The sequence below is a fragment of the Pelmatolapia mariae genome, linkage group LG12 (genome assembly GCF_036321145.2).
Source record: "Pelmatolapia mariae isolate MD_Pm_ZW linkage group LG12, Pm_UMD_F_2, whole genome shotgun sequence".
Taxonomy (NCBI): Eukaryota; Metazoa; Chordata; class Actinopteri; order Cichliformes; family Cichlidae; genus Pelmatolapia; species Pelmatolapia mariae.
The window spans coordinates 14082374-14106410 of NC_086237.1; the positions used below are offsets into that span (position 1 = coordinate 14082374).

The window sequence follows — 24037 nt, forward strand, 5'->3', positions numbered from 1 at the left end:
CTTTAACCCATGGTGGCTTTCTTTGGCTTCATCAGGGCCTCCTTCCTTTTGGTAGGAAATGTTCTGGTTTCAGTATTAATTTTAAAAGATGACGGCAAGCAAAAAAAAGAAACCCAAAGTGCAGGCTACAGACAACTTTATAGTGAAACCTTCAGAGACCTGATAAGGAGATCCACATGTGCTCTCGGTTGTCCAGATGGATAGTGCAGCTATCTGTTCAGGGATGCATGTGGATTCACTGCACACACAGGACAGACACATGACCACCACACAGTATGCTTTGTGTGAGTGTGGCCTCATACCAGATTTTCAAGTTCAGGATTGAAGCACTGTAAGTTTTTGCTTTTGCAAGTGGGTGTTTAGATTTTAGCAGATATCACATTACACCAAAATGCAGTCGTGCTTTTAGAAATACACAGTTTTCCCTCTAAACCTTGCTCGATCTCGCCTTTACAAGTGTGAAAGCATTTCTGAACATTGGCATTATTTTAGTAAATGGGATATTGGCTGCATCTTTATGCATTCAGCTCTAATTGTTTTCAGAGAATCTGCTTGCCCCACCTAGCAGACTCAAGGGGATTTTTTTTGGCTGGCTTCAAACAGACTAAATCACAGATGACTCTACTCCACCTATAATTGGGTCGGCATGTGTATTTATAGACAGAATGTCTTTCCAAACCCATTAAACACAAAACGGAGCTAGTTGCACTAAGTAGCCTGAATTGTGCGCTAAGTAAACAAAAGCTCTCATCAGTTTCTGTCATTAGGACCAGTTAGACGATCACTGAGTGTAAAACACAGCCTCTGCCTAAGCTGCTATATTACTCTGCCTAGCAAAGGACTAGAAAATAATTCTTCATCTTTCTCATCTTCTCCAGGGATGCACAGTAGTAACAATAGTAGATATAGTGAAAGAGAAAAATGCATTAATCTTAATAAAGACCATCAGACTCTATTCCAGCATGTTGCCAACCTGCTACTCACCATAACTGTGTTGAGCCTTTCAGTAAATGATATGGCCAGGAATCACTTAACAATTCAGTAATGAAATCCCACACCCTTAATGTGAATGTTGTTATTGTAAAAGCCTAGCTAGAGTCCCCCCCCCCTTATTGAATCAGTGGCAACTTGACATCAGCGTTTATCCCCGCATATGGCTCCTGCTGCTCTGACTCTCCAGCTCCTGTCTGCCACTGCAACAGCGACAAAGACCTCGACAGCCCCCCCTAAGCGGATCAGCACCACAATTTCATTAAGGGTCACAATTCGCAGGGCTGTCATGCCATAATAAACTCCCCAGTGCAACAGGAGCAGATGGTGCAACCCAAAGCATCAAGGGAGAGACATCCAGAGGAATCCCTTTAATAAGGGAAGTAGGCCGGCAGCCGGTGCTTTAGAAGATAGCGCCTGCCTTTTCATATGATGTTCGCAGGATCCTTTGGTGAGTGAGTGAAGCCAGATACAGAAACTGTAAATCGTGGTTTGGGCTTTTCAGGAAGTCACAGGGCCACGCTTTTCATTTTCTTCCGTCCAAATTGGTTTAAATCAGTTGCAATCAGCAGGAACCAAGCCTACACATTTACATATTACATTCATACAAAATCCTTTTCTTTTTATCCTATTACCACTGAAAATCTGAAATTCATTTTAAAACATGAGGGCTAAAACATATGGTTGCTATGATTTATCACCTTTTTTTCTCAGGGAGTTGGATTAGTAGTCTCATGTCATCAGAAGGTTTTTCAGCATATTTTTGGTTCTTCACCATATGAACCCTAACACACACACACATACGTGGAATAATCAGTTGTGATCAGCAGTGCCACGATTGACATTGCCACAGGTCACGCTTTTAGCCCAGGCTCCTCTCTCTGCCATCCGTCCTTATTATACTTTAATCAGCAGCTTAAAAAATGCTCCATTGGAAAGAATGGATGTTCAATTGAATGTGCTTCACAGGAGGAGCTCTTATTTTTGATGGTAGAGCATAGACGTCGTAACCGTCCCCGTGAGGGTTTAACATCGGTGTCCTATATTTACGTCTGTCCAGCGGCGGCGAGTTTGCCAGCGAGGCTCACTAGGCACTGGCGTGTGAATTGGCACTTGATGTGAAAGAACATATTGATGCTCTCTGCTTAAACACTAAGACTGGTGTAATATCAATTGTGCAACTGTGCAGGGTAACGTTCAGTGTGTAAATGTGCCCAGTCATGTATTTGCCATTATGTCGTTCTGAGCTGCAAAATGCTTGCATTCAAGACAGTTCAACCCAGTTTATTGACCTTTCTGCCCTCTGTCTGTCCCCGTCTTTGTACTCAAGTTCCCAGAGAACACTGGTGGGATTCTGCCCCACGCTGCCAGCCTGTATTTCTAAAAGGAATCATTGTGTTGTCTTGTTGCGCTCTGGTAAATCAATGGGACTCTTTGTTCCCTCTGCAGCATGTAGGACGTGGAGCCCCGGCCTGTACAGACGTCACGATTGGTGCCTGCTGTAGACCGAGTGCGTCTGTTTTTTAGGTTTTTTTGTATTCTCTGTCTTTTAGAACAGATAGTCACATTTCATCCCCGTCCCGGCAGATACAAGGAATGAACTATGATATTAAGATCTGCCATATTCAATCATCTCAGAGGTTTCCCCTTTGCACGTTTCCTTGCTCTGTGCTCCCTCTGCATAAATAGGTGTGCTTGCATCTCCACGTGCAAACATGCTCATTCATAGGTAGTGTTCGTGTTTGCTAGGGCTTTCACATTTTGTTCACGTGTCTGGGCGTAAATGCTCATTTTCATGTTTTTGTGTTTGTGTCCCTCAAGGCCTGCAGCTGATCTAGATTGCCTCACTTGCTGGATTAAAGGGGAGAAAAAATCATTTTTGACAATGTACAATTAAAATTCCCGCAGATGTGAAGGGGCCGCTGATGAGTTTCTTCAGAGGGAGAGAGCAGAGAGGGGTGGGAGGCGCGGAGACGAAGATGAAGGAGAAGGAAGAGGGGGTGGTGGGGCGCACTCTTTAGGGAGGTTTAGTGAAAGCACCTGCCTCAGCTCTGGGACTCATGATGGATGGAGAAGAACAACTGAGAGGGGGGAGGTGGGAGCAGGTTTGAGCTTGAAGTGAAGGACATTTTGTCCTGCAAATTCTTCCCTTTAGCCAGTTTGGCACGCATACATCAATTCAATAAAGACACAAAGGTGCTCGGGATGGGGTTAATTCATGTTAAACCCAAGCAATTCCTTTGAATCGTCCAAAGATGATTTTTTTTTTGTGTGCCTTCCTCAAGTTCAAAGATCCTGAAATTTAATTCAGTTCTCTCATTTAAACTTCTAAACCTTGGCTACAACTCAGTTTCCCCTTTAAGTGACTTGACTTTAAATCTGCTTCTTTAGAATACGACATCAATAAATCACTGCTGCATTTTTTGATACATAACTGGCACAAAGAAGCAACCATACTGACAGGTTCTGCATAGTCTCAGCTGGATTTACATCACATCCCCAGTGACTGGTTTTATTTGTAAATTTGCTTTATTGCACAGCTTTCTGTTAGTGGTGACAAATGGGATTGTGGGGCAGTGCTGTTTTAAGGAGACCATTTTAAATTTTGTGATGTGTATTTATTTATTTTTTATTTTTGCCAGAAATGAGATGAGGAAATCAATACCACTCTGAGGTATGTCCAATAAATAAGAAGCTATAGTGAGGCGGGGACTGCTTTTAGCCTCCTCTGTTAAGATGGATTTATAGAAGTAGCTGGTGGGCAACATAAAAAGTTCCTGACAAAAAACAATGAAGTTAAAAAAACATTTTAGATGAGAATTCTAATGTGAGATGAGTATTGTACAGTGAGATATTAACTTGAAGTTTATTTGTTTGTTCTTGCTGGTCCTTCATGTTTGATGGTTCATCTTGCTATCTAATTTTGTGTATTTCATTGTATTTTTACATTTTTAAATAAAAGTACAGAGATGTACGCTAGCAAGCATTTTGACTTTAAGAACTCACTGATACATTTAGAAAATAGGGTGTTGTTTACAAAGACTACACCTTGTACCTCACAGTGAAAATAAGCATGCACAATTTGTTATTCCCCGTGCTGGTGTCGTTCCTGCATCACTATAATAATGTTTGTCCAGGATCAACACCAACATTGCAAATGACCAATGACATTCAGTTAGCATTAGCCAAGAAGTTAGCCAAAGCTATTCAAAACCATTGTTAGCAAACCAACACGAGTAACCTAAATTTCGCTAACAGCGAGCCTAACTTATTAACATATTTATATTATTGCATAAATTAATAAAGTCAACATTTGAAATGCTTACCATTAGTTCCAGAAGAGAGTTTTGAATAAACAAAGGATTTTTTTATCCCCAACATTGCAAAGCTATGACATCAGAACAACATGATTGGACAGTTGCAATGTTGATCCTGGACAAACGTTATTATAACGATGGTCTGCTCCCAGGCCTAGTCTGTGATACTATATATAAGGCATGTGGGCAGCCTGAGAGAAAAGACTATTATAAAGCCTTCTGCCACACGATTGAAAGCGCCAGTTAGATACAGAAGTTTTACGCTACACACAAGGAACGTGCACTCTGGTGTAAGTGGGGAAAAAGCTTGTCTACAGTTTGTGAATGCTGTGAAGCTGCAGTGTTTTTGTTTAGCAGGTTTCCTTGTGCTGTATAATATACTCTTTATAAAGAGAGCAAGGTAGTGAAGACACGTCAGTTATCCTTATTTACGGTCTGTCTGCTGTACTGAAACTCCAGAACAGTTTTGGGATGCTCTCATGTGTTATTAAAACCGAACTTGCTTTTTTTTTTTCAAGCATTGGCAAAAATAATCACTGAGATATTTTCTGAGCTACTTCAAACCTTATGTAAACATTTAATTGTAATATCATCTTCTTAATGTACAGGAAAATTGTTTGTCAGTACTGTTTAACGGCACTGGCTCATGTTGCAATGTAAGATAGTATTTTGTACTAAATATATATTCAGCCTGAATGTGGATGCAGTTTTTTTTCCACATCTGTGAACTCTTTTATTGAAATGGAAAGTACAGCATTATAAGCTGCATATGGACAATCACTTAGGATCAAAAAATAATAATATTCCAACTCTGGCTGAATATCCCAAAATATTATATTTGGGGAAGTCCAGTAATGCCTTTAGGCCTTGAATGTGTTAAAGGTGAGCAAAAGGTCCATATTGCTCCAAATGAAAGAGCGGAAGTTTTTGAGCCTAGAGACTGGATTTGATTTAGCACATATTGAAATGGAAAGAAGCTTTAGGGGCTGCTCCAGAGAGAAACATTTAGAACACAGGGAAGACGTTAATTACGTTACCATGAATATGTGGGCTGGACTTGGTTACATTTTACAATATCCACTGCTAAGTTGGGTTAGTCTCTTTTCTTTGGCATTTTATACTTTAAGCAGAATCTGTTTGGTTACTGCCTCTGAGGTCTGGTGTGTTGTGGAAAAGAATAGTTCCATTTCTAAAGAATAACATACACCTTTGATCACTTTTTGCTGGTCAAATGTAGCTTATGGCTAAAATGGATATATGCACTGTGACAACACCTATTGGTTTCTGGGTTCTGCATTTTGAAACTTCAGTGTTTTGGCCACTATTATGTTAGGGGTTTTTTTTTTACCTAGAAGTTGGCATATCTGGACACCAGGGTGGGACACTCTTTGCTAGGATGCTACATCTGTAAACTGTACCAGAAACTGATATCTGTTTAGTAGTGCTATTTAACAGACTAGCAAAATAATAGAAGAAAATTATTCTTGGATAGTTTTTACCATACAGTAACACTCTATTATACCACATATTTCTACTGAAAATGCTCGAAAAAACACCAAAATCCTAAATACTGTTGGTAGATGCAGATCGAGGTGAAGGCTAGCAGACAGCTCTTAGCTATAGCTGCCTATTGCATTGGGTTCACTTTTTGCTGTTTGACTAACATTGCCCACCAAAAATAAGCTACTGGACGCAAGAAACATGGCTGCAAGGAGGACTACCACACTACCTGAAACAAAGAAATGTTCAGTGTTAGGCCTTTTCCCCACAGGAGCATTTTATCACTCTGAGCAGCTTCTGGAAGCTGGTGTGTGTGCACAGGTTTCTTTGAGCTAATTCCCTCAAAACTTAACCACATTAACCCGAACCATCGGCTGTGAGGGAGGATGTATATGTGTGAACATCCCCTCTTGTTTTATTACCAGTCCCATTCATCTCTGCCAACCTCTGTGCCAGTTCCTGTGTGTGTGTGTGTGTGTGTGTGTGTGTGTGTGTGTGTGTGTGTGTGTGTATTAAAGTGATTGATGAACAGTTCATTAGGTTGATGGGCTCTGCAGGGGCAGACAAGCTATCAGCCACAAAAGGTGGATTTCAAATACAGCAGAATTTGCTGTGGCAAGATACCAGCTGCATCAGCGGTTTGGAACGGCTATTTCCTGGAAGTGAATATATATATATATATATATATATATATAATATAAATAGTCACACAAACCGATGATAAGTTACCCACAACGCCACTCCTGAAATCCCGGTGTTTGTTTTGGGCTTCAGCCCAAACAACATGGCAGGACTTGCATCATGCTGATGTTACTGTTTGTGTGTTAGTTCAAGCCATGTGTTACAGTGTATTTGTGTTTTTAATGTGTCCTGTTTTCCTCATGAAACTCTCCAGCACCTCCACACGATATCTCCGGCGGGCTAAGAAGGCTGCTGTGTTCTCTTTGAGAGCCGTGTGTGTGTGTGTGTGTGTGTGTGTGTGTGTGTGTGTGTGTGTGTGTGTGTGTGTGTGTGTGTGTGTGTACGTCCAGCCCTAACTTAGCCTCAACTTCCTGCAGGAAGGGAAAGGAAAGGAGAATTGCACTGACCTCACTGGCGTGGATGGAGCACATTGCAGATGGCGCACAGAGATAAATAGCCATAACAGTGATAAGAGAGCCATAGAGGGTGGGGTTAGAGAGAGGAGAAGGAGAAGGCACATTGTGCATTAAGACCTTGTCTTGCTTCCTAAAACTTGGACAAGGCTCGGACTTTATCTGACTTTTGCATTGTGCCTGTTTGTTTGTGTTGCTCTCTGTTTATCTGCATGTGTGTCTCTGTAGATGCTGCTGTATTTCTGGAGTACCTCCTCAGGTTTCAGCTAAGATCTTCTTATCTCCTCCTCCTCGCTTCTTCTTAGAACTGTTGAGTCAGCCGTGTGCTGGAAGGGATTTGGCATTGCTGCCCTCTGCTTTGGCTGCGAATAAATTTGCATTTACCAAAGAGCACTGACTGGCCTCTGTCAGCGAAAAATGTTTGATAAAACGCAGGATGTATTGAGTTTCCTTATTTGGTTCATTTAAAATTGCTAAACATCAAACTCTCCTCAGTGTTAAAATTCAACAAAGGCCCTCACTTGCTTTTCCAGAGCTTTCAATTGCATCTTTTTCCTCACTGATAGCACTAGTATCTTCAAGTGCTAGATTTTTACAACAGTTTTACAACAACAAAAAAGAACATAATCCTCGAGTGAAAAGACTTGAAATCATTACAATACGTGATATTATTACATAACATCATTGCAAAGTTATGACTGAGGTAATAAATCCAACGAGAGTGGCGCTTTTGGGCCCCACTTCTGTGAAACCAGGTCCCAGTTTGGATTTAGGAGACAAACACCCTCTCTACTTTTAAGATTAGGCTTAAAAGTGTCCGTTTTGATAAAGCTTATAGTTAGGGCTGGATCAGGTGACCCTGAATCATTCCTTAGTTACACTGCAATAGGACTAGGTTTCTGGAGGCTTTCCATGATGCACTGAGGTTTCTTCATCGCCTTTTTTCACTCACTGTGTGTTTATACCCGACTTTGCATTTAATCATTAGTTACTATTAATCTCTGGCTCGCTTCCACAGTGTGTCTTATGTCCTGGCCCCCTCCCGTCACACTCAAACAGTCGTGCTAGATAGCCGACCCTCCCTGAGCCTGGTTCTGCTGGAGGTTTCTTCCTGTTAAATGATGTTTTTCCTTCCCACTGTTGCCATGTGCATGCTCATTGTTGGGGTTTTCTCTCCATTATTGTAACATAAGGCACCTTGAAGTGACTTTTGTTGTGATTTGGTGCTATGTATATATAAAATTAAACTGAATTGAATTATCAACATTATAAATAAACTGAATGTCAGATAAACACAATAAATTCCTGTTGTTCTCATGCCATTGGCTGTAAAAGACGGATGCAACTCATCCTTCCCGTTGTATCGACTGTACAACACTAATGGTCCAGCACTTAATTATCCGAAAATAGGCCACAAACCAGTCTGAACGACTCTGTCGCCTCTTTGCGTCATAACTCTTGAAACTCTTGGCCACACTTGCAGGCTGCCATGTTTGGGACTTGGAATAAGAGTGGCTGGGAATGTGACACAGGGCAAGCAAACTTCTTGAGACATTGCTTTCCCTCTGTACATATCAGCCTGGCAACTGAATGAGCAGACCAATGGTTGTTTGAAGCTGGGGTGTCTATGTTAGCAGTATCCAGCCACTCATACATGCATACACTTTGCTACTCTCTAAATAACCCATAGTTACAGCACTTCTCTTGTTAAGCCTTTGTGTCTTTGGCCCCATAAGCCTCGTTTATAACAAATGACCCATGGCACTGTACTGGTTTCCAGTTTCCCAAGGGGTGCCTAAAAGAAAAGGGAAAAAAAACCCCAATAACAACAAAATAGCCAGCCATGTGTCGTCACTTGGACAGCCCACACAACCCAATGCATGCACATGAGTGTGTTTGTTATGCCAGTTTGGTACACATGTCATTGCCAACAGTTTTTCATCAGGAAAAGTGACTCCCATTTGATTTATGGGATTATGAGAGCACATGTTGTTGACTTGTTATTTTCCTGTGGGAAAGATGAGTACTTTTGTAAAATCCTTATTGGGGAAATTAACAGGAGATTGACAAAGCATTGTAATTTTTTTTTTCTTAATACAAAGACAGTGAGTGGGCAGAACAGTGAAGATGAGGCAAACACACACACACACACACACACTCGCAAGCACTGTCTTCTTTCTCCTCTTCCATATGAAAATATTTTCATTTTTTACCAAATGTCATTCATCTCCATCTGCCCCTACAAAATGCTTACACACATTAACTGGAAACTGCACAGGGAATGACTTTCAAATGTTTGTTTGTTTGTTTTTTTATTCTTATAAAGTCATGTTTCACTGAAACATGAGTGTAAGCATTTAGCCATAAATGCTGAATTACACTGCTCTTTTAATATAAATATGAAATAAAACCATGCTTTTTAGCATGAGCCTTATATGTGTGGAGTCAGGCGATGCTTGTAATAATATCACTGCACAGTATGCTTATTTAGAACGTGATGTAATTTACTGTAGTAAGCTGGTTTGGATACTGTGCTTTTCTGCGCTGGGCAGCCTTCCTGCTGTCGTCTTTCTGTAAACAATCAAAATGGGATTTGTGAATATGCAAATGTAAAAGGGCAGCGTGAGGGGTGAAAAGCATTTAACTTTATTTCAAACGGAGCCTTTGTGCAGCCATGAAAATGCACGCTGGGCTCCGAGCATGCAGATGGCAAACAGTGTACCCCGCGGCTGCTCGGCTTCCACCTCTGCTCTCTAGTCTCAGAGCGAAGGCGACCTTTCTGCGAGGCTCCAGAGAAGCAAACACAAGTGAAGTGTGTTTTTTAGTCTTTAGTATTGGTATTAATTTGCAAAACTGTATATGCCTTATAAGCATAAATAAAATTAAACACAGACGGCTATTTTTTTAATTGATTTTTTTAAAGTCAGCTATTGAAGACCACATGTTTGTTGTTTGACTGTGCTCACTTTAAGTCTCGGTTAAGACTCAGATCTGCTTACAGAATTTGTGACACGGTTTGTGGGGAAGCCAATCAAGGAGCAGTAAGCCTCCAGCTCACAAACACACAGAGGGAGGACAGTTTAAAAATCATATTTATAAATCCTGTTATGTTTTTTTTCCCCTTGACCAAAGGATCGGTTATTAATTCTGAATGGAGACCAACTGGTCAGACAAAAAAGCAATGCAAAGATTTCACTTTGGCCTCTGCAAGCTTGCAGTGGTCACAACTCACAATTTTTCTGACATGTCATGCTAAAAGCAATGACTAGACCTAATTTAACTACATACTCTAAATGCGAGGCTGAGCGCCAGTCGGGCTGCTCTGCAGTTTGTAGGCAAGGAAGGAATAACTTGGGGTTAGAGGAAGTTTAATTTACGATACCCGCTCGGTCTGTGAGTTCTCTGCTTTTCTGCCTGAACCTGCCTCAAACCGTTCTGCTTAACATCTGCAGTGAACACACCTCTGTTTCCACTGACAACAGGCTCGCTGCCGCTGTGTGTGGAATACCAAATGCCGTGTGTGTGAATACAAAGCTTCAGGGATGTGTTTGTGTTGGTGAGTGGCAGCTCCTAAGGGAGTTAGAAGCGAGTTATGGTGCTGTTCACGAAACCTATGAGGAGTAAAATTAGTCTGACAGAAACTGCATAGGAGGAAGGGACCGGCACTGGTTTGGCAGGTGGGATTCTGTGATAGACTGTGGGAACTGAGGTCCTAGGGAGATGATTGTAGATGGCATGTATGTAATAACTGAGATCAAGCTCTCACACTAATTTCCTTCAAGACTACAGTTCTCTCACACTGCCTCTTTCTTTTTAAGTCATAATGAAAATTTCCTTCCTAGGGGGTGAAATGATACCAGCCTTACAATGGATTTTGGATCACTGGGTCTCAGTAGGCAGTCAGTACAAGAACACCCTCCCTCGTGTGTCCCACTGGGTTGAGACTTAATGAACTAATCAATGGGTTGGTGTTCTCAGCAGGAGCTGAATACATTACTGTAAGTGTTCCTTTTGGCCCAGCAGCGTCTTCTACCGTTATGGGTGTAATTCCAGCAAGGACTCACTGTTCATGATGGCTCTGAGATCCAGATAAAAGGTGACATTAAAGTATTTTATTGTTCATGTAGTGAACATCTATCACTTATAACATTTTGACACCCCTAACTGATCTACTGATCAATTAATCTCAAGTTGAGAAGGCAAAATATCAAAAGTCCGTTTCTGTCAGATTTTACACGTATAGTTCATCGAGCATTACTGTGAATGAATCACAGACGTACTCTGCATATTAATCCATCTTATTCACATTCACACAGACGACCGCGTCTTAAAAATGTCTATGTTGGACAAAGAAAAGCGCCACCTCTCAGTATCAGTCCCCAAAGCTCTCTGGATTCAGTCAGCTTTCTCTTTGAAGGTTGTTCAGACTCTGCCCTCCATTTCTCCCAGTGCTACTAAAAGAGCAGATTACAGCAACTTCAAAGGGAAGGCTGTTTTTTTTTTTTTTTCTGCTGTGATCCAAAAGAAGGAAAATGAGGGACAGATAGATCCGAGTAGTCAAATAGCCTTAGGATATGTAGTGGATACCATATAGATGCTTGTCATGGTAGGTGATTGATTGTCACAGCACTGTTTCAAGCTTCAACTGTGACTAATGGACCAGTTGAGCCATCTTAAAAATCATCAAATTCCTCATCAAACACATAATTACTTGACAAAGACTGCAGTGGCTTTTCCTCCCTTCTGAGGTTTTCTGGATTTCAGGGGTTTACCTCAAAAAAGTGTTTCACTAAGCTTGTGTTGAATCAACAGACTCAAGCCTGTGGTTTTCTTAAGACAGGATTTGTGTCCAGGATTTTTTTTCTTCCCTTTTACTTTTTTTCTTTTAAAAACACTGCTGAGTTATCATCACCATTGCTGTTTCCCAAGAATAGATATCAGATACTCTGTTGTTGTTGTTATTGTTATTGTTACACACAGTTTTGGTTACGTTTGTATATCATTATATTATCAAATGATGTGTATCTATTAAAATAGTTTCATTTTGGGTTTCATGACTTTCTTCCATAAAACCATCCCAACATTTGCGTCTTTACTTTCTCACTCTCCCTCTGTGAGCAAATCCAGCTCCACGCACTCTCAAGCTGTCCTCATTGTTACCAATGTCCTCGTCGTTTTCAGATCCCATAGTGACATAATTTTGTCAAAAGCACATATCAAGTAATGATGCAGCCTAAACGTGGTAGAGTCGGCAGACATGGGGGCCTCTGCTCTGTTCAGAGGGCAGCAACAGCACATGCATTTGACAAAGTGGCAAATGAGCTGCATAGCTCTCTTTCTGTCTCCTTTTATTTTTCTCTTTTTAATGCAAATATAGATCAAATGAACAACTCAGCAGTTGTCGCTGAGCTATGCATACATGTGATTTTTGTCCAGTGATTTCACAATGATAAAATCGGGATTTTGAAGTTTGGAAAATGCTCCAAATATTCCTCGTTTTTTTCCTACTAAACCGTTAACTATACTACACTGAATTCAGCTGGATTGAATTACAGTGTATGTGAATACAGACAACAGCGAGGATGAGTTTTGACAGCTGATGCAGCGGCATGGCACTGTGCTGTAATTCGTGTCGCGTAATTATTTATGGTTTAGAAAACAACAGCTCTACACTTCTAATTGTTTTTGCTCACATTTCAGTATGGTTCCATTAAATCACCAAGTAGTTCTGACCACCCCAAGGCCGTTTGCATAATCGTTCACCAAACATGTGAGTCATATTTAAATGCGGAAAGAGTTCATTTGCACTTTAACAATGCAAATGTATGACGGCAGAGTGGAAGGTGCGTTCTTAGCTTGCAGTCTGCCTCCTACAGACTTTCTTCCTTTGTTGTTCAGCAGGAAAATCACATGTGTAACCCGAGTAATGATGGTTGGATTTACATTTAAGTAGACATGCATGGATGGGACCTGTAATGGTAGTAGTAGAAGTGATTTAGAAGATGTTTGCTGTGAAAGCGCTCATTGATCTGGCTAAGGTTAGTGAAGGGACCGCAAGCTGCTCTGCCAGCATGGGAGCGAGCTGTGGGCTATTTCTTCCTAATCCTGTGCTTTTATCTCCCTTTTCATCCTCATCTCAGTCACGAGACGAAATATGATTTTAATTTTTACTCCCTGGTATAGACGTTGACTCTGCACCTCTACCTCAGTGTCTGTGAGGCATGCAAGCTGCTGTTTTAAATGCCAATCGGCTCGGAATGCTCTCCAGCTCCTGTTTGCAGTAGTTTTAATTATCAAAAAAGATTCCTGGACTTTCTTCCTTTTTGGACTACACGATGGAAGCAAACTCATTACTTTACTGCACTTTTGGCAGAAAAAGCCCTTTCAGCTTAACAAATTATCCAAGCTATTTTTTTTGTGGACATTTTTATTTTTATTTCTGTATTTATTTGCCTCAGTTGAAGTATCATGGCTACACTTAGCGTGAACACTGCTTACCACACAGGGCTGATAAGCACTCTGTTGTTATTTGTTACTCCTACACAATTAACCAATGTCTGTGTGCTTAATTAGACTTTCTTTCAGTCACATTTTCCTCCCACGCTGTCAGCTCCCAGTTTCCTAAAATGGTTGCTGTCAGCTGCACTCCACCCCACCACCCACCACCCTCCTATCTGACTCGACTGTATCACACACTGCACAAAAATACATGATCCCTTGACAGGCAAGTAAATTGGGATTTCGGGAGACTGTGGGGCTTCGTCCCGTTTCTTTTCTTTGATCAATTTTTTTAAGCACTTGTACCTCACTTGTTGACACAGCATAGTACTACTCACTACTCACTGCAGTGTGCTGAGTGAATGTCAGTTCTGCTGAGATGTACTTTGATGTTATTGTCTTGTAAAGGAAGATATGTGCAATGTGTGTTTTCAGAGAATAAGCAGGAACAAAAATCTGTCCCTTGTAAGACTTTGCCTTATATCCTGCATTTCCATGTCGCAATAAATCACTCCACTTGTTTCCAATTTTACATGGGTAAAGTTAACTTAAGTGCCCAGCTCTTTTTGGATATAATATATATATATAATAAATAATATTATGAATATTTTTGTGGCCATTTTGAAAACTTCAACTAGACATCTAGTTATAGACTAGAGTTAGCAGTAATATGATGCAACAGTGAGGGTGGATCAACCCAATACTAGCTCTAACAAAGCTGAAGAGGACTGGATGTGTGAAAGGCCATCTCGTCCCTGTTAGCGCTTCTCTGTTCTCTGTCTTTTGTAGAGCCATGGCTCTGAATAATTCAGCAAAGCAACAGCAGACTGGCAGAGCAGGAAAGGAGATAAATGGATTGAAGCTGATCTCGGGGCACGAGTACAGGAAGGAGTTTTTGACGTCACAATGAGCTGGGGAGGCATGTTTGGAGATTCAAGTGTTTGTATCTGAGTCGTGTGCCAGCTGGCCGTGAGTGTATTAGTCATCACTTAGATAGAGTGAGAGTCTCTCTTTGAACCCCCAGTCCCACACCCCACACCCCAACCCTGTGAGATATTTCATTAATTCATGAATCCTCTGTGAGTTTCTGACCTGCAGGGTCTCTGTGGTATGTCCAGCTGTAGGTGTTAACACATCTCCATTCCGATGGCGTTTCATCTCCAGAGAGGCAGTCGGCTTGAATCGTGACACCCTAGGAAGCACACAGTGTCTTGACATTTAAGTGCAGGTGACTGAGCAGAGCTGTGAGTCTTACTCAGGTGTCTCCACACTTGAATGTTTCACAGCCCTTATTGAGCTATAATTTGCAGGCCGTGGAGAAGGTCAGTTTGATGCAAAATGTTGCTCATCCAGGTTTGGTGAGAATATTTTTAGCCATGCTAGTGGTGGCTTTTGGGTGTGAGTGTTGAGGCTGGAGTATTTCTAGCTGATGCATTTATTGGCTAGCAGATCCCAGTGCAGACTACATCAAGTTTAAAGTTCATTGTGGATGAGTAAGACATCAGCTGTTGTGCCAAAATGCAATTATTTTAATTGAACAGTAGCTACTATTAAAGGCGAGAGTTTCAAAGATTTTAGAAGATTTCAACCAGTTTGGGGTTTTTTCTCAGCTTTGATTGCTTGGGCACAAACAAGCTGATGCAGGAAAAAGCTGTACTTGGACTTTAGTGACTCACTACAGCCTAACTTATGTAACTGTAAAGTGGTGCATTGAGTGGAGCCGCATAGTAAGAAATCAACAATAGTTCTTTTTCAGTGAAGAATTACTCCCAACCTCCAAACAGAAAGATACAAATTGAGTTCAAAGATAGCACTTCAAGTCCTCCTCATCGGGCTTGTATGTACTCGTGTTAAATAGACATTTTGTTAGACACTGCCCTCCATCGTTACTCAATAGAGGCTCATTCATGGGAAAGTCTGTTTTCTTGTAACACTTTTACCTTTGCTGTTACTTTTTACGTGGTTATGGTAAAGACAAGAAGGGGAAATGCACCGTTGATGAAAATGCGATGCTGTTTAAATGTTTGTTACGATGTGCTGCTCAACAGACAGAAAGGATCCTGATTGTCTTTGTCTTGATGTGTGTCTCTAGGTGCCCCTGGTTGACTAAAGTAATCTCGCCCGCTGTGCCTCTCTACAATGGACTGGTCTTCCTCTTCGTCTTGGCCAACTTCAGTATGGCAACCTTCATGGACCCCGGTGTTTACCCCAGAGGTTTGTACCGACGCGAGGAGCTTTGAAAATGTTTTGATCACAGTTTAAACTGTAAACTTTCTAAGCAAAATCTTATTACAATATTTATCTGCCATCTAAAACATTAGTGTCTGTCATAAAGCATGTGCACATAAATGTAAGTGCTACATGTAAGTAATGGTTAAACTCTGCTGAGTCCCCATTTAGAAGGTGCTCTTTATTTCTTTCTTTTTTTTTTATAGAACCACATTTATCAGAGAACCACCCTACAGCGTTTCATTACCCTATTATCTGCCTCTTACAGTCTACCAGCTTCACATGCAGGGCACTGGTGGAGGTTATACAAGCCTTCATATTGCACGGTGTATTAAGTATCTTTCAGCTGTTCAGCTTGTCAAACAAGCTGCACTGACCTCTGCTCCTGATGCAGGCAGACTCCTGAGTCTCAGCCATAGTGGGTACTGATGAATTCACCCATCCCTGGACATGTTTAATTTGCTTCTTGATGATAAGGACCTTGCTTTAGAGAGTCTTTTCTGCTCATAAAGGGGAAATGATTAGTAGGTTGTGTATAGTGCCAGATAGTTGCCTCCCCAGGCCATGACTGTAGCCTTCTATGGCAGCTGTCTTGTGTTTTATAGACTAGTGGCAGATGAATTTTTCTAAGCACTTGATGTTATATTTGTCAGCCAAATAATAACATCTGCGTCATCAAGACTGTAAAAGTAAAGTGCAGATTGAGGTTTTTTTCCTTTCAGGTCATTGACAGCACTTGCAATTTCCCCCTTTTTTTGAGGAAGCCACTAATTGAGGTGATGGACAAAACAGATGACTGGGGCTAATAAGGCTTTGCAGTTATAAGCAAATATTTTTAGAAAACTGTTCAATTTTTTTGCAGTTCAGAGCATTTTTCCAAATGAAGTGTAATGTGTGGAACAAAAATGTTTTGGCATTGTGAATGATCCCAGGAATCTCTTAAAATCTTCATTTTACCATTCACTGTGTGGAGGGGTGACTTTTGCTTCATGAAGTTCATTGATTTATTTATTACTATACTTAAACTGACACGCTTTGTTTTACCAGTGGGGTAAAAAAAAAAATTCTTTATGTTTTTATATATTTAAACTAGCCTACAACATGACTGTGTGATGTCAAGTACAGTGTATGTGTATGACTACACTGACTTGCTTTTGTAACAATATTTTTAGTTCCTTTCATTCAATTTCCTTGGGATCAGAAATTCCAGCTTCAACGCAGCAGTTTTCAAGCAAAAAGCTATCTCTCTAATACCTGGCACCAAACAATAAACAAAGTTAGCAGCTAGCTGGTGGTCATAATAGAGCATGTAGAAGCTATTAAGTTCATTTTTCTGAAGACAGTTAGATAGAAACTGAAACTTCAATAAAAATGCTAATGTTGTAGTTTGTTCCTGTTGAAAGGGAGTTTTTCCTTCCCACTGTCACCAAGTACTTGCTCATAGGGTGTCGCTTGACTCTTGGGGCTTTCTCTTTGAGGCGACTATTATTGTAATTTGGTGTTACATGGATTGAATGCAATTTTATTTAATTGAATTGAAGTACTAGGCCACCTACGTTTTACACCTACAGGAGCTGGTTGGCCATGGAAACACAACACCTTGATGCACAGTTTTTGTGTTGTTGTTGATGCCGGAGGAAGTTTGGAAGTCTGCAGTAATTGCAACAACAGAGTGCTGAGACTTTTATGGATTATAAGCCTCAGCACTCTGTGACCCCGCTCTGCAACTTTATATGTTCTGTCACTTCTTGGCTGAGTTGCTGTGGTTCTTTAACACTTCTACTTTGCAATGAAAACACCTGAATTCAGAGATTAAGAGGTGTGACCCAACATTTTTGTTCATGTAGGCTAGCTCTATGTCACCATAGGAAATGGCATGTGTTTCAAGTGTTCATTTTTTCACTCAAAGGGCAAAGATAATTTCATGCCCACTAACAGCCAATCATCACTGACATCAATAGTGAAATGTTTCTCCTTCACTGTGTTTAATTTGCCAGCTTCATGTCCTGTAAATATGCACAGTTCACCCGTTTGTGAAGGATGAACATCTGACAAAAACATAAGCTGACGGTGACGATGCGCTGGAAAATAAAGTGACTCATAATTCAAGAACAAATTGAGCATTACAACCTATAACATGAATGATGTTCTACGTGGCCTTCACACTGGCAGTCTTTCAAGAACAAGCATTCAGAGCTAATGAAATGTATCTGAACATCACGGCAGTTAACATAAAAAAATGATAAAGAATCACACTGTAAGTACATACGCACAATCAGCTGCAAATAATAAAACTCCTTAAACAGTTCATACATATTGAAGCCCAGACACAGAATTTTAGGGGGTGTTCTGTTGTGTGTGGCTGGTACTCAGCATTGGCAGTGGATGTTTTGGACCATGTGGGTTGAGGGTCGGGGCATCTGTGGATCAGGCTTTCGAGGATGCTCAATAGGACAGGGATGTGGGCTATCACCTTGTGCTCTTTGTTGCATTTCTCGAGAACAATCCTAAAATGTTTTGGAGTGGCAGGTGTCATGGGGAGGTGGCTGCCACTGGGGTGCGCTGTTATATTAAGGAGAGGAGTTTGCATTTAGTCTACAGCAATGCTTAAGTAGGTCAATGCTAGAACCCAGTGTTTCCTAACAGAAGACTGAGATGATAGGTGCCATCCACTTCATCTGTCAGTGACTTTAATATTGTGGCTGATGGCCGGTCGCTGTAGATGCGACTGGATGTAGGTGCCTTAGTCTATAGTGCTAAAAATAAAAAAAACAAACTGTATATTTTAGGTCATACTTCATTTGTTTCCTGAGTTTCATGCAAAAATAGAATTGAGTTTGACAAAGGCAGTGTAGATTGTACGAAACAGGCCAATGCTTTGTTCACCGAACAAGCTCGGATGGAGCATTTGGAGGAAAGAATCTGTCAGAGGAGATGCAAGCCTAACTGCTGTTTGTGTTTGCTGGTTTGGCAGGCAGTTTTGCTTCAAAATCTATTTGAATCGACTTGAGAGCCATAATAGCAGAGCAATCTCCTGCTATGGAACTGTTTATTTCTGTGCTCTACCTTTGCTTCTTTCTTGCTTGGTTTCCTTCTGCATGCGTGTACTCAGCTACCCGGGTCAGTTATTGCTGTACTGTGAAATTATTTTCTGAAGTTGGAGTTTCATGCAAATCGATCAAATGTGCTCCTTTGATCAGATGAAAGGCATGTTGCTTTAGTACAGCTCCACAGTAAAAACAACAAACAAAAAAGCTCTCAGCTGCAGGAGTTGTGTTCTGTTTTTCTCTCTGTATAGACAATAAGGAATACTTTGCGTATGGCATTACATTTCTGCTTGTGGCTAACAGTTGCAGTTCATCCAACAGCAGAGCCGGACACTGGGAAAGCTCATACTGCAGTTTGCAAAGTACGGGTTTAATTATCTTTTCATGTCAGATAAAGCAAACCGATAATTCTGCCAGGGTTTTAGGTCTAACTCCCATAAAAACAAATCCATTTTAAGAATGTATAAACTTGTGCAAAATAAAGCCAGGCAGTCTCTTGTTCTACACAAGTCACACAGTTGATCAGCTCAAAGCACACCGAAAAAAGGTCACGCTTACAAAGATATTCATAACTCTCAGGGTTTGCTCTCTGCAGACATCTAACAGTAGGGTGGGCTTCGTTTGAGGTGCTTCCCTTGTGTCCCTGTCAAATGAAATCATAAAGCACAACCTCTGTCTCTTTCTGGGTTTGTTTGCAATGTCTTCTTCTCACCCCGCATGAATGTGTGTCTTCGTTGCCCCACAGCGGACGAGGACGAGGATAAGGAGGATGATTTCCGGGCACCGCTCTACAAGAACGTGGAGATCAAGGGCATTCAGGTCCGGATGAAGTGGTGCGCCACCTGTCACTTCTACAGGCCGCCTCGCTGCTCGCACTGCAGCGTCTGCGACAACTGTGTGGAGGTGTGTGTGTGAATACAGAAGCATGAGTGCAAACAGAGAGAGTGTGTGTGTGTGTGTGTGTGGGTTCACTGCATATGAAATCTAAATATGCATCAAGGTCAGAGTAACATATAAGTTCAGGCATATTTGATATGAAAAATAATGCAGATTTTTTTCTTTTTTGCATATATTTAGACTTCCTGCCAAGGATTAAAGTGGGGAAACAGCATTTCTTATTATCTGTGTTTTTGGCAAGAAAAATGTCATCATTAAAGATTATAATTACTGGAATAAATATAAGCTTTTGGCAGCTTTAACAGTAAACTACTGTAAGACTACACATTGGTACACACACAGAGGCATAAAAATACACAGGGACATCAGATATTAATACACAAGATGCAGAATTAAGCAGCTTGTATTCCTGCATGTGTTTTTCTTCTAGAAACTGGAAAAAGGGGGTGAATGTTTGACGATCAAAACAATGAAATTAATGAACAGTTTTACACGGATGTAGATAAATTTATGTCTCAGTAAGATTTAGGACTACCGGGAAATCACACATGCAATAGGCAATACAAGACATTTATTTAAGGCGCAGCGTGATTAGGAGTTATTGTTTACTGAAACAACAGGAGTCATAAAACTAGTTTCCAACTAAATTCCTAAGCAGTGCAGAACAAGGAGAAGAAGAATGAATGCCAGAGTTCGAGCTGTATGTATGAGGTGGATTGTACCTGATGATTAAGTGCTTTAAAACCTGCATTTTTATTTATTTCTTTTTTTTGGCCTTCAGGTTCCAAAAAGAATTCTGACTGTGGAGATCTATGAGAGAAAAAAAAGGTTCTCAGTCAGAAAATGTTTTCCTAAAAACTTTATATTCTCAGTCCCTTCTATCAAGTCTTTTTTATAACAGAGCATGATGGTAATTTAGTAAATTATAGTCCCAGTTACAGTAAAATAGGCCGTGAAGCTGTCTCTACATGCAGTGTCCTTGATTTCTCGGTCACATGCCGGCCACAGCAAACACGCTCAACTGGTTGCTAAGGCACAAACAAAGGTGATGGTGACCACGTATATCTTTTATTTATAATTTATGTTCATATGCCTCAAAAATAACCGGAGTTTTAGCATTTGAACCCCCCCTCTCTCTCTGAACCAACTGTACCATCATGACTTACTTACATTGTGTGGGTTTGTTTTTTTTTTCATTCTTAAAACCATAAAGAGTTCTTCTGATTGGTTTCTCAAAATTTCTAAGTAGAAAACTCCCTCCCTTTCTCAGGACTTTGACCATCACTGTCCCTGGGTGAACAACTGCATTGGACGGAGAAACTACCGCTACTTCTTCCTCTTCCTGCTGTCGCTGAGTGCTCACATGGTGGGAGTGTTCTGTTTTGGCCTCATCTTTGTCCTTGATCACAGAGAAATGCTGGGAGCGCTGCACACCACTGTCACGTATCCTTACACTTTTGTAAATCCTACAAAAAACTGTACAATCATTTTGTGTTATTAGCTTTAGATTCTTTATTATTTCTTGTAAACTTGCTTCCTTGTATCGTGCATATATGACTCGCACTGTGACCTTACATTATTATGACCTTGACCTTTGTGCTCAGTTTGGTGGTGATGTGCATAGCGGGTCTTTTCTTTATTCCAGTCATGGGACTCACAGGTTTTCACATGGTGCTCGTAGCTCGAGGTCGAACAACCAACGAACAGGTGAGGAGATGTTGGCGCTGAAAAGGAACGTGCATTTATTAATGAAACAATTAGTGCTGTTACTGTTTATTGGTGTAACAGCTCCACATAGAACAAGAAGAAATTAGAAACTAGTTGAGCATGTTAAAGGCAATAAGCACATACACACTTAATGGAATATCACACACAATACTGAACAGCACAGATATTCCCATGCGAGACGCCTTGTGAATGCATTTTGGGTGTGTGTGTTCACACTTATACATCTTTGTGAGGACCAAAAATTCAACTGTTACTATACTTGTGGGGACCAACAGTCCTTTACGGGGCCCAAATTCTTGGCCCCACAAGTTTGAAGCCCTTTTGATGCTCAAAATGTGGTTTTAGTGTCAGGGTTACAGCTAGGTTATGGTTAGGGTTAGGCATTCATTTTTGATGGTTAGGATTAGGGTAAGCGGCTAGGGAAAGCATTATGTCAATTAGATGTCCTCACTAAGATAAAAAAGGCAAGTGTGTGTGTGTGTGTCCATTCTCTGTATGTTGGCCATGGCCTTGTGTTTACTTTGCTGCCAGCTGTAAACCAGCATTTTGTTCTGCAGGTGACGGGCAAGTTTCGTGGAGGAGTAAATCCTTTCACCAAGGGTTGCTGTGGCAACGTGGAGTACGTTTTATGTAGTCCCCTAGCACCCAGGTAAGATGCTTTACTATGCTGCGTGTGTCCATTGTATGGGTAGCTAATACATTGTAGAAACTGTCTTGTCTTCCTGTTACATACAGTACATCAAGGCAATACACGTGCATATGTATGCCACAGCTTACTCATACGTATGCATGCGCCCAACAAAGCCCATGAAATCCATGCTGTACCAGCAAATCACCGCAGTGGTAACACAGGCCCTTACGTGTCTAAGCACATGCTCTGAGGTGGCTACAGAGGTGTTCTGCCTGAAAGCAGCCAGCAACCCTGGGGGGGAAGGCAGATGGCTGAGAGAATTGGCTCACTCTGTAGAAACAACAGTTAATGGGAAACGGCGCAGAGCTAGCCAACCTGCTTTTTGCTCACACGCACACAGAGCATCACTAAAACCCACCCCATTACATCCTATTGGGATGAGCCCCATCCCATAAAAATCAACAGTGTGACTGCAGAGAGACAACAACAGGTGGGGGTGAAATGTTGTGTGGTTGCTGTTTAGCTGTTGCACAGGCCCTGATGGGATCCGCTTTAATTTACTGAATCAGTGACTCATATAACATCGAACCTGACTGGGAGTGAATGGTCTGACAGCAAAATCATTAGGTTTCCTGTTTTTATAAAGGCGTTGATTACTTGAATATGTCTCGACTGCTCAGAAAATATAGAACAGGTTTTTTTCCTCCTCAAGATTCTGCAGTGACAGCCCTGAAAAGCCAGCTAAACGTGAGCATTTGTGTGTGAAATGTCTTTTGTAAACCATGTAGCTAGTCAGTTGGGATACCGGTGTGTCAGTGCATCACAGAGAGGCTGACGTGCGTTGATAATGAAGTATAACTTTCAGTAGATGACTGTAAATAACCTGTTTGTTAATGTGCTGTAAATTTTTCATGAAGGTACATGCTGGACCCCAGGAAGAAGCCACACGTCAAAATTCAGCCCCCGTTCATCAGACCAGATCTCTCAGACAGGCAAATCACCATCAAAGTCAGCGACAACGGTATTCATAGCACCATCATCAGCTCCAAGGTGACTAGCTTGCACTTACTAGGGAGCTTTCCCTTGTTCCTCTATCGTTTGTGGCACGACACATGCCCAGTCCTTTTTCCACTACAGAGGACGCGTTAGCGCGATAAAGCAGAGCTTTAGGATATTATTTAACACCTCAAAGACGGACGACTCAAATGGGGAAAATTATTTGAGTTCAAAAGGATGTGGTGAGTCTGACTAAATGTAAAAGTAAGCATGTCTGCAACTGATTTGCAAATCTCACAAACCTGCAATAGAAAACGTGTTCCAAATTTGATGTCAGCAACATGTTTCCAAAAAGTTGGGACAGGCCCATGTTTACTGCTGTGTAGAATCCCCTCTTCTTTTTAAAAGCAGTCCGTAAATGTCTGGGAACTGAGGAGACCAACTGATGCACTTTTGGGACAGGAATGTCGTCCCATATTTGTCATATAGACGATTCTAGCTGCTCAAAAATTCGGGGTTTTCTGAGTCATATTTTTTGTTTCATGATGCATCAAATTGATGAAAGGTTTGGACTGCAGCCGGGAGGGTTCAGCCCCCTGTACTTTACTGCTGTGAAACCACTTTGTTGTAATAGATGCAGATTTATCGTTGTACTGGTGAAATATGGAAAGACATCGTGTGGGTGGGAGCATATGTCCTCTAAAACCTGACTTTCAGCATTGATGGTGTGTTTCCAGATGTGCAAGCTGGCAGTTATATAGGCACCAGTCCACCTCCTTACAATAAGAGATGCAGGCTTTTGAACTGGGCGCTGATTGTATGGAGGTATTTGAAATGAGCATGGCCCAGAGAAGACAGAAGAGTTTCTGAATCATGTTTGCATACAGCTTCTTCTTTGCTTCTTTGATAGAGCTTCAAATCTGTATTTGCATCTTGTCCCTTGCACACAGAGATTTCCTGAATCTATAGTACTGTACTGTAGATGATTAAATATTCTAAGTCTTCAAAAGTTTCATGTTTTAGACACAGTGTTGTTGCAGTTTAGTGAAGCTCCGCCCATTTTCATTTCTGAGGAACTCTGCCTCTTTAGGATGCTCTTTTTACACCCTG

At 41.2% G+C, this 24037-nt stretch overlaps 1 protein-coding gene across 1 annotated transcript in view; it reads left to right on the forward strand.

Moving 5' to 3' along the window:
• Positions 1–24037, forward strand: part of zdhhc8b (zinc finger DHHC-type palmitoyltransferase 8b) — a 63672-nt gene that overhangs the window by 30934 nt on the left and 8701 nt on the right. The window contains exons 2-7 of the mRNA XM_063490765.1: positions 15492–15613; positions 19421–19578; positions 20843–21015; positions 21177–21279; positions 21858–21949; positions 22849–22981. Of these exons, the coding sequence (XP_063346835.1) occupies positions 15492–15613; positions 19421–19578; positions 20843–21015; positions 21177–21279; positions 21858–21949; positions 22849–22981 (781 nt within the window). The remainder of the gene's footprint in view (positions 1–15491; positions 15614–19420; positions 19579–20842; positions 21016–21176; positions 21280–21857; positions 21950–22848; positions 22982–24037) is intronic.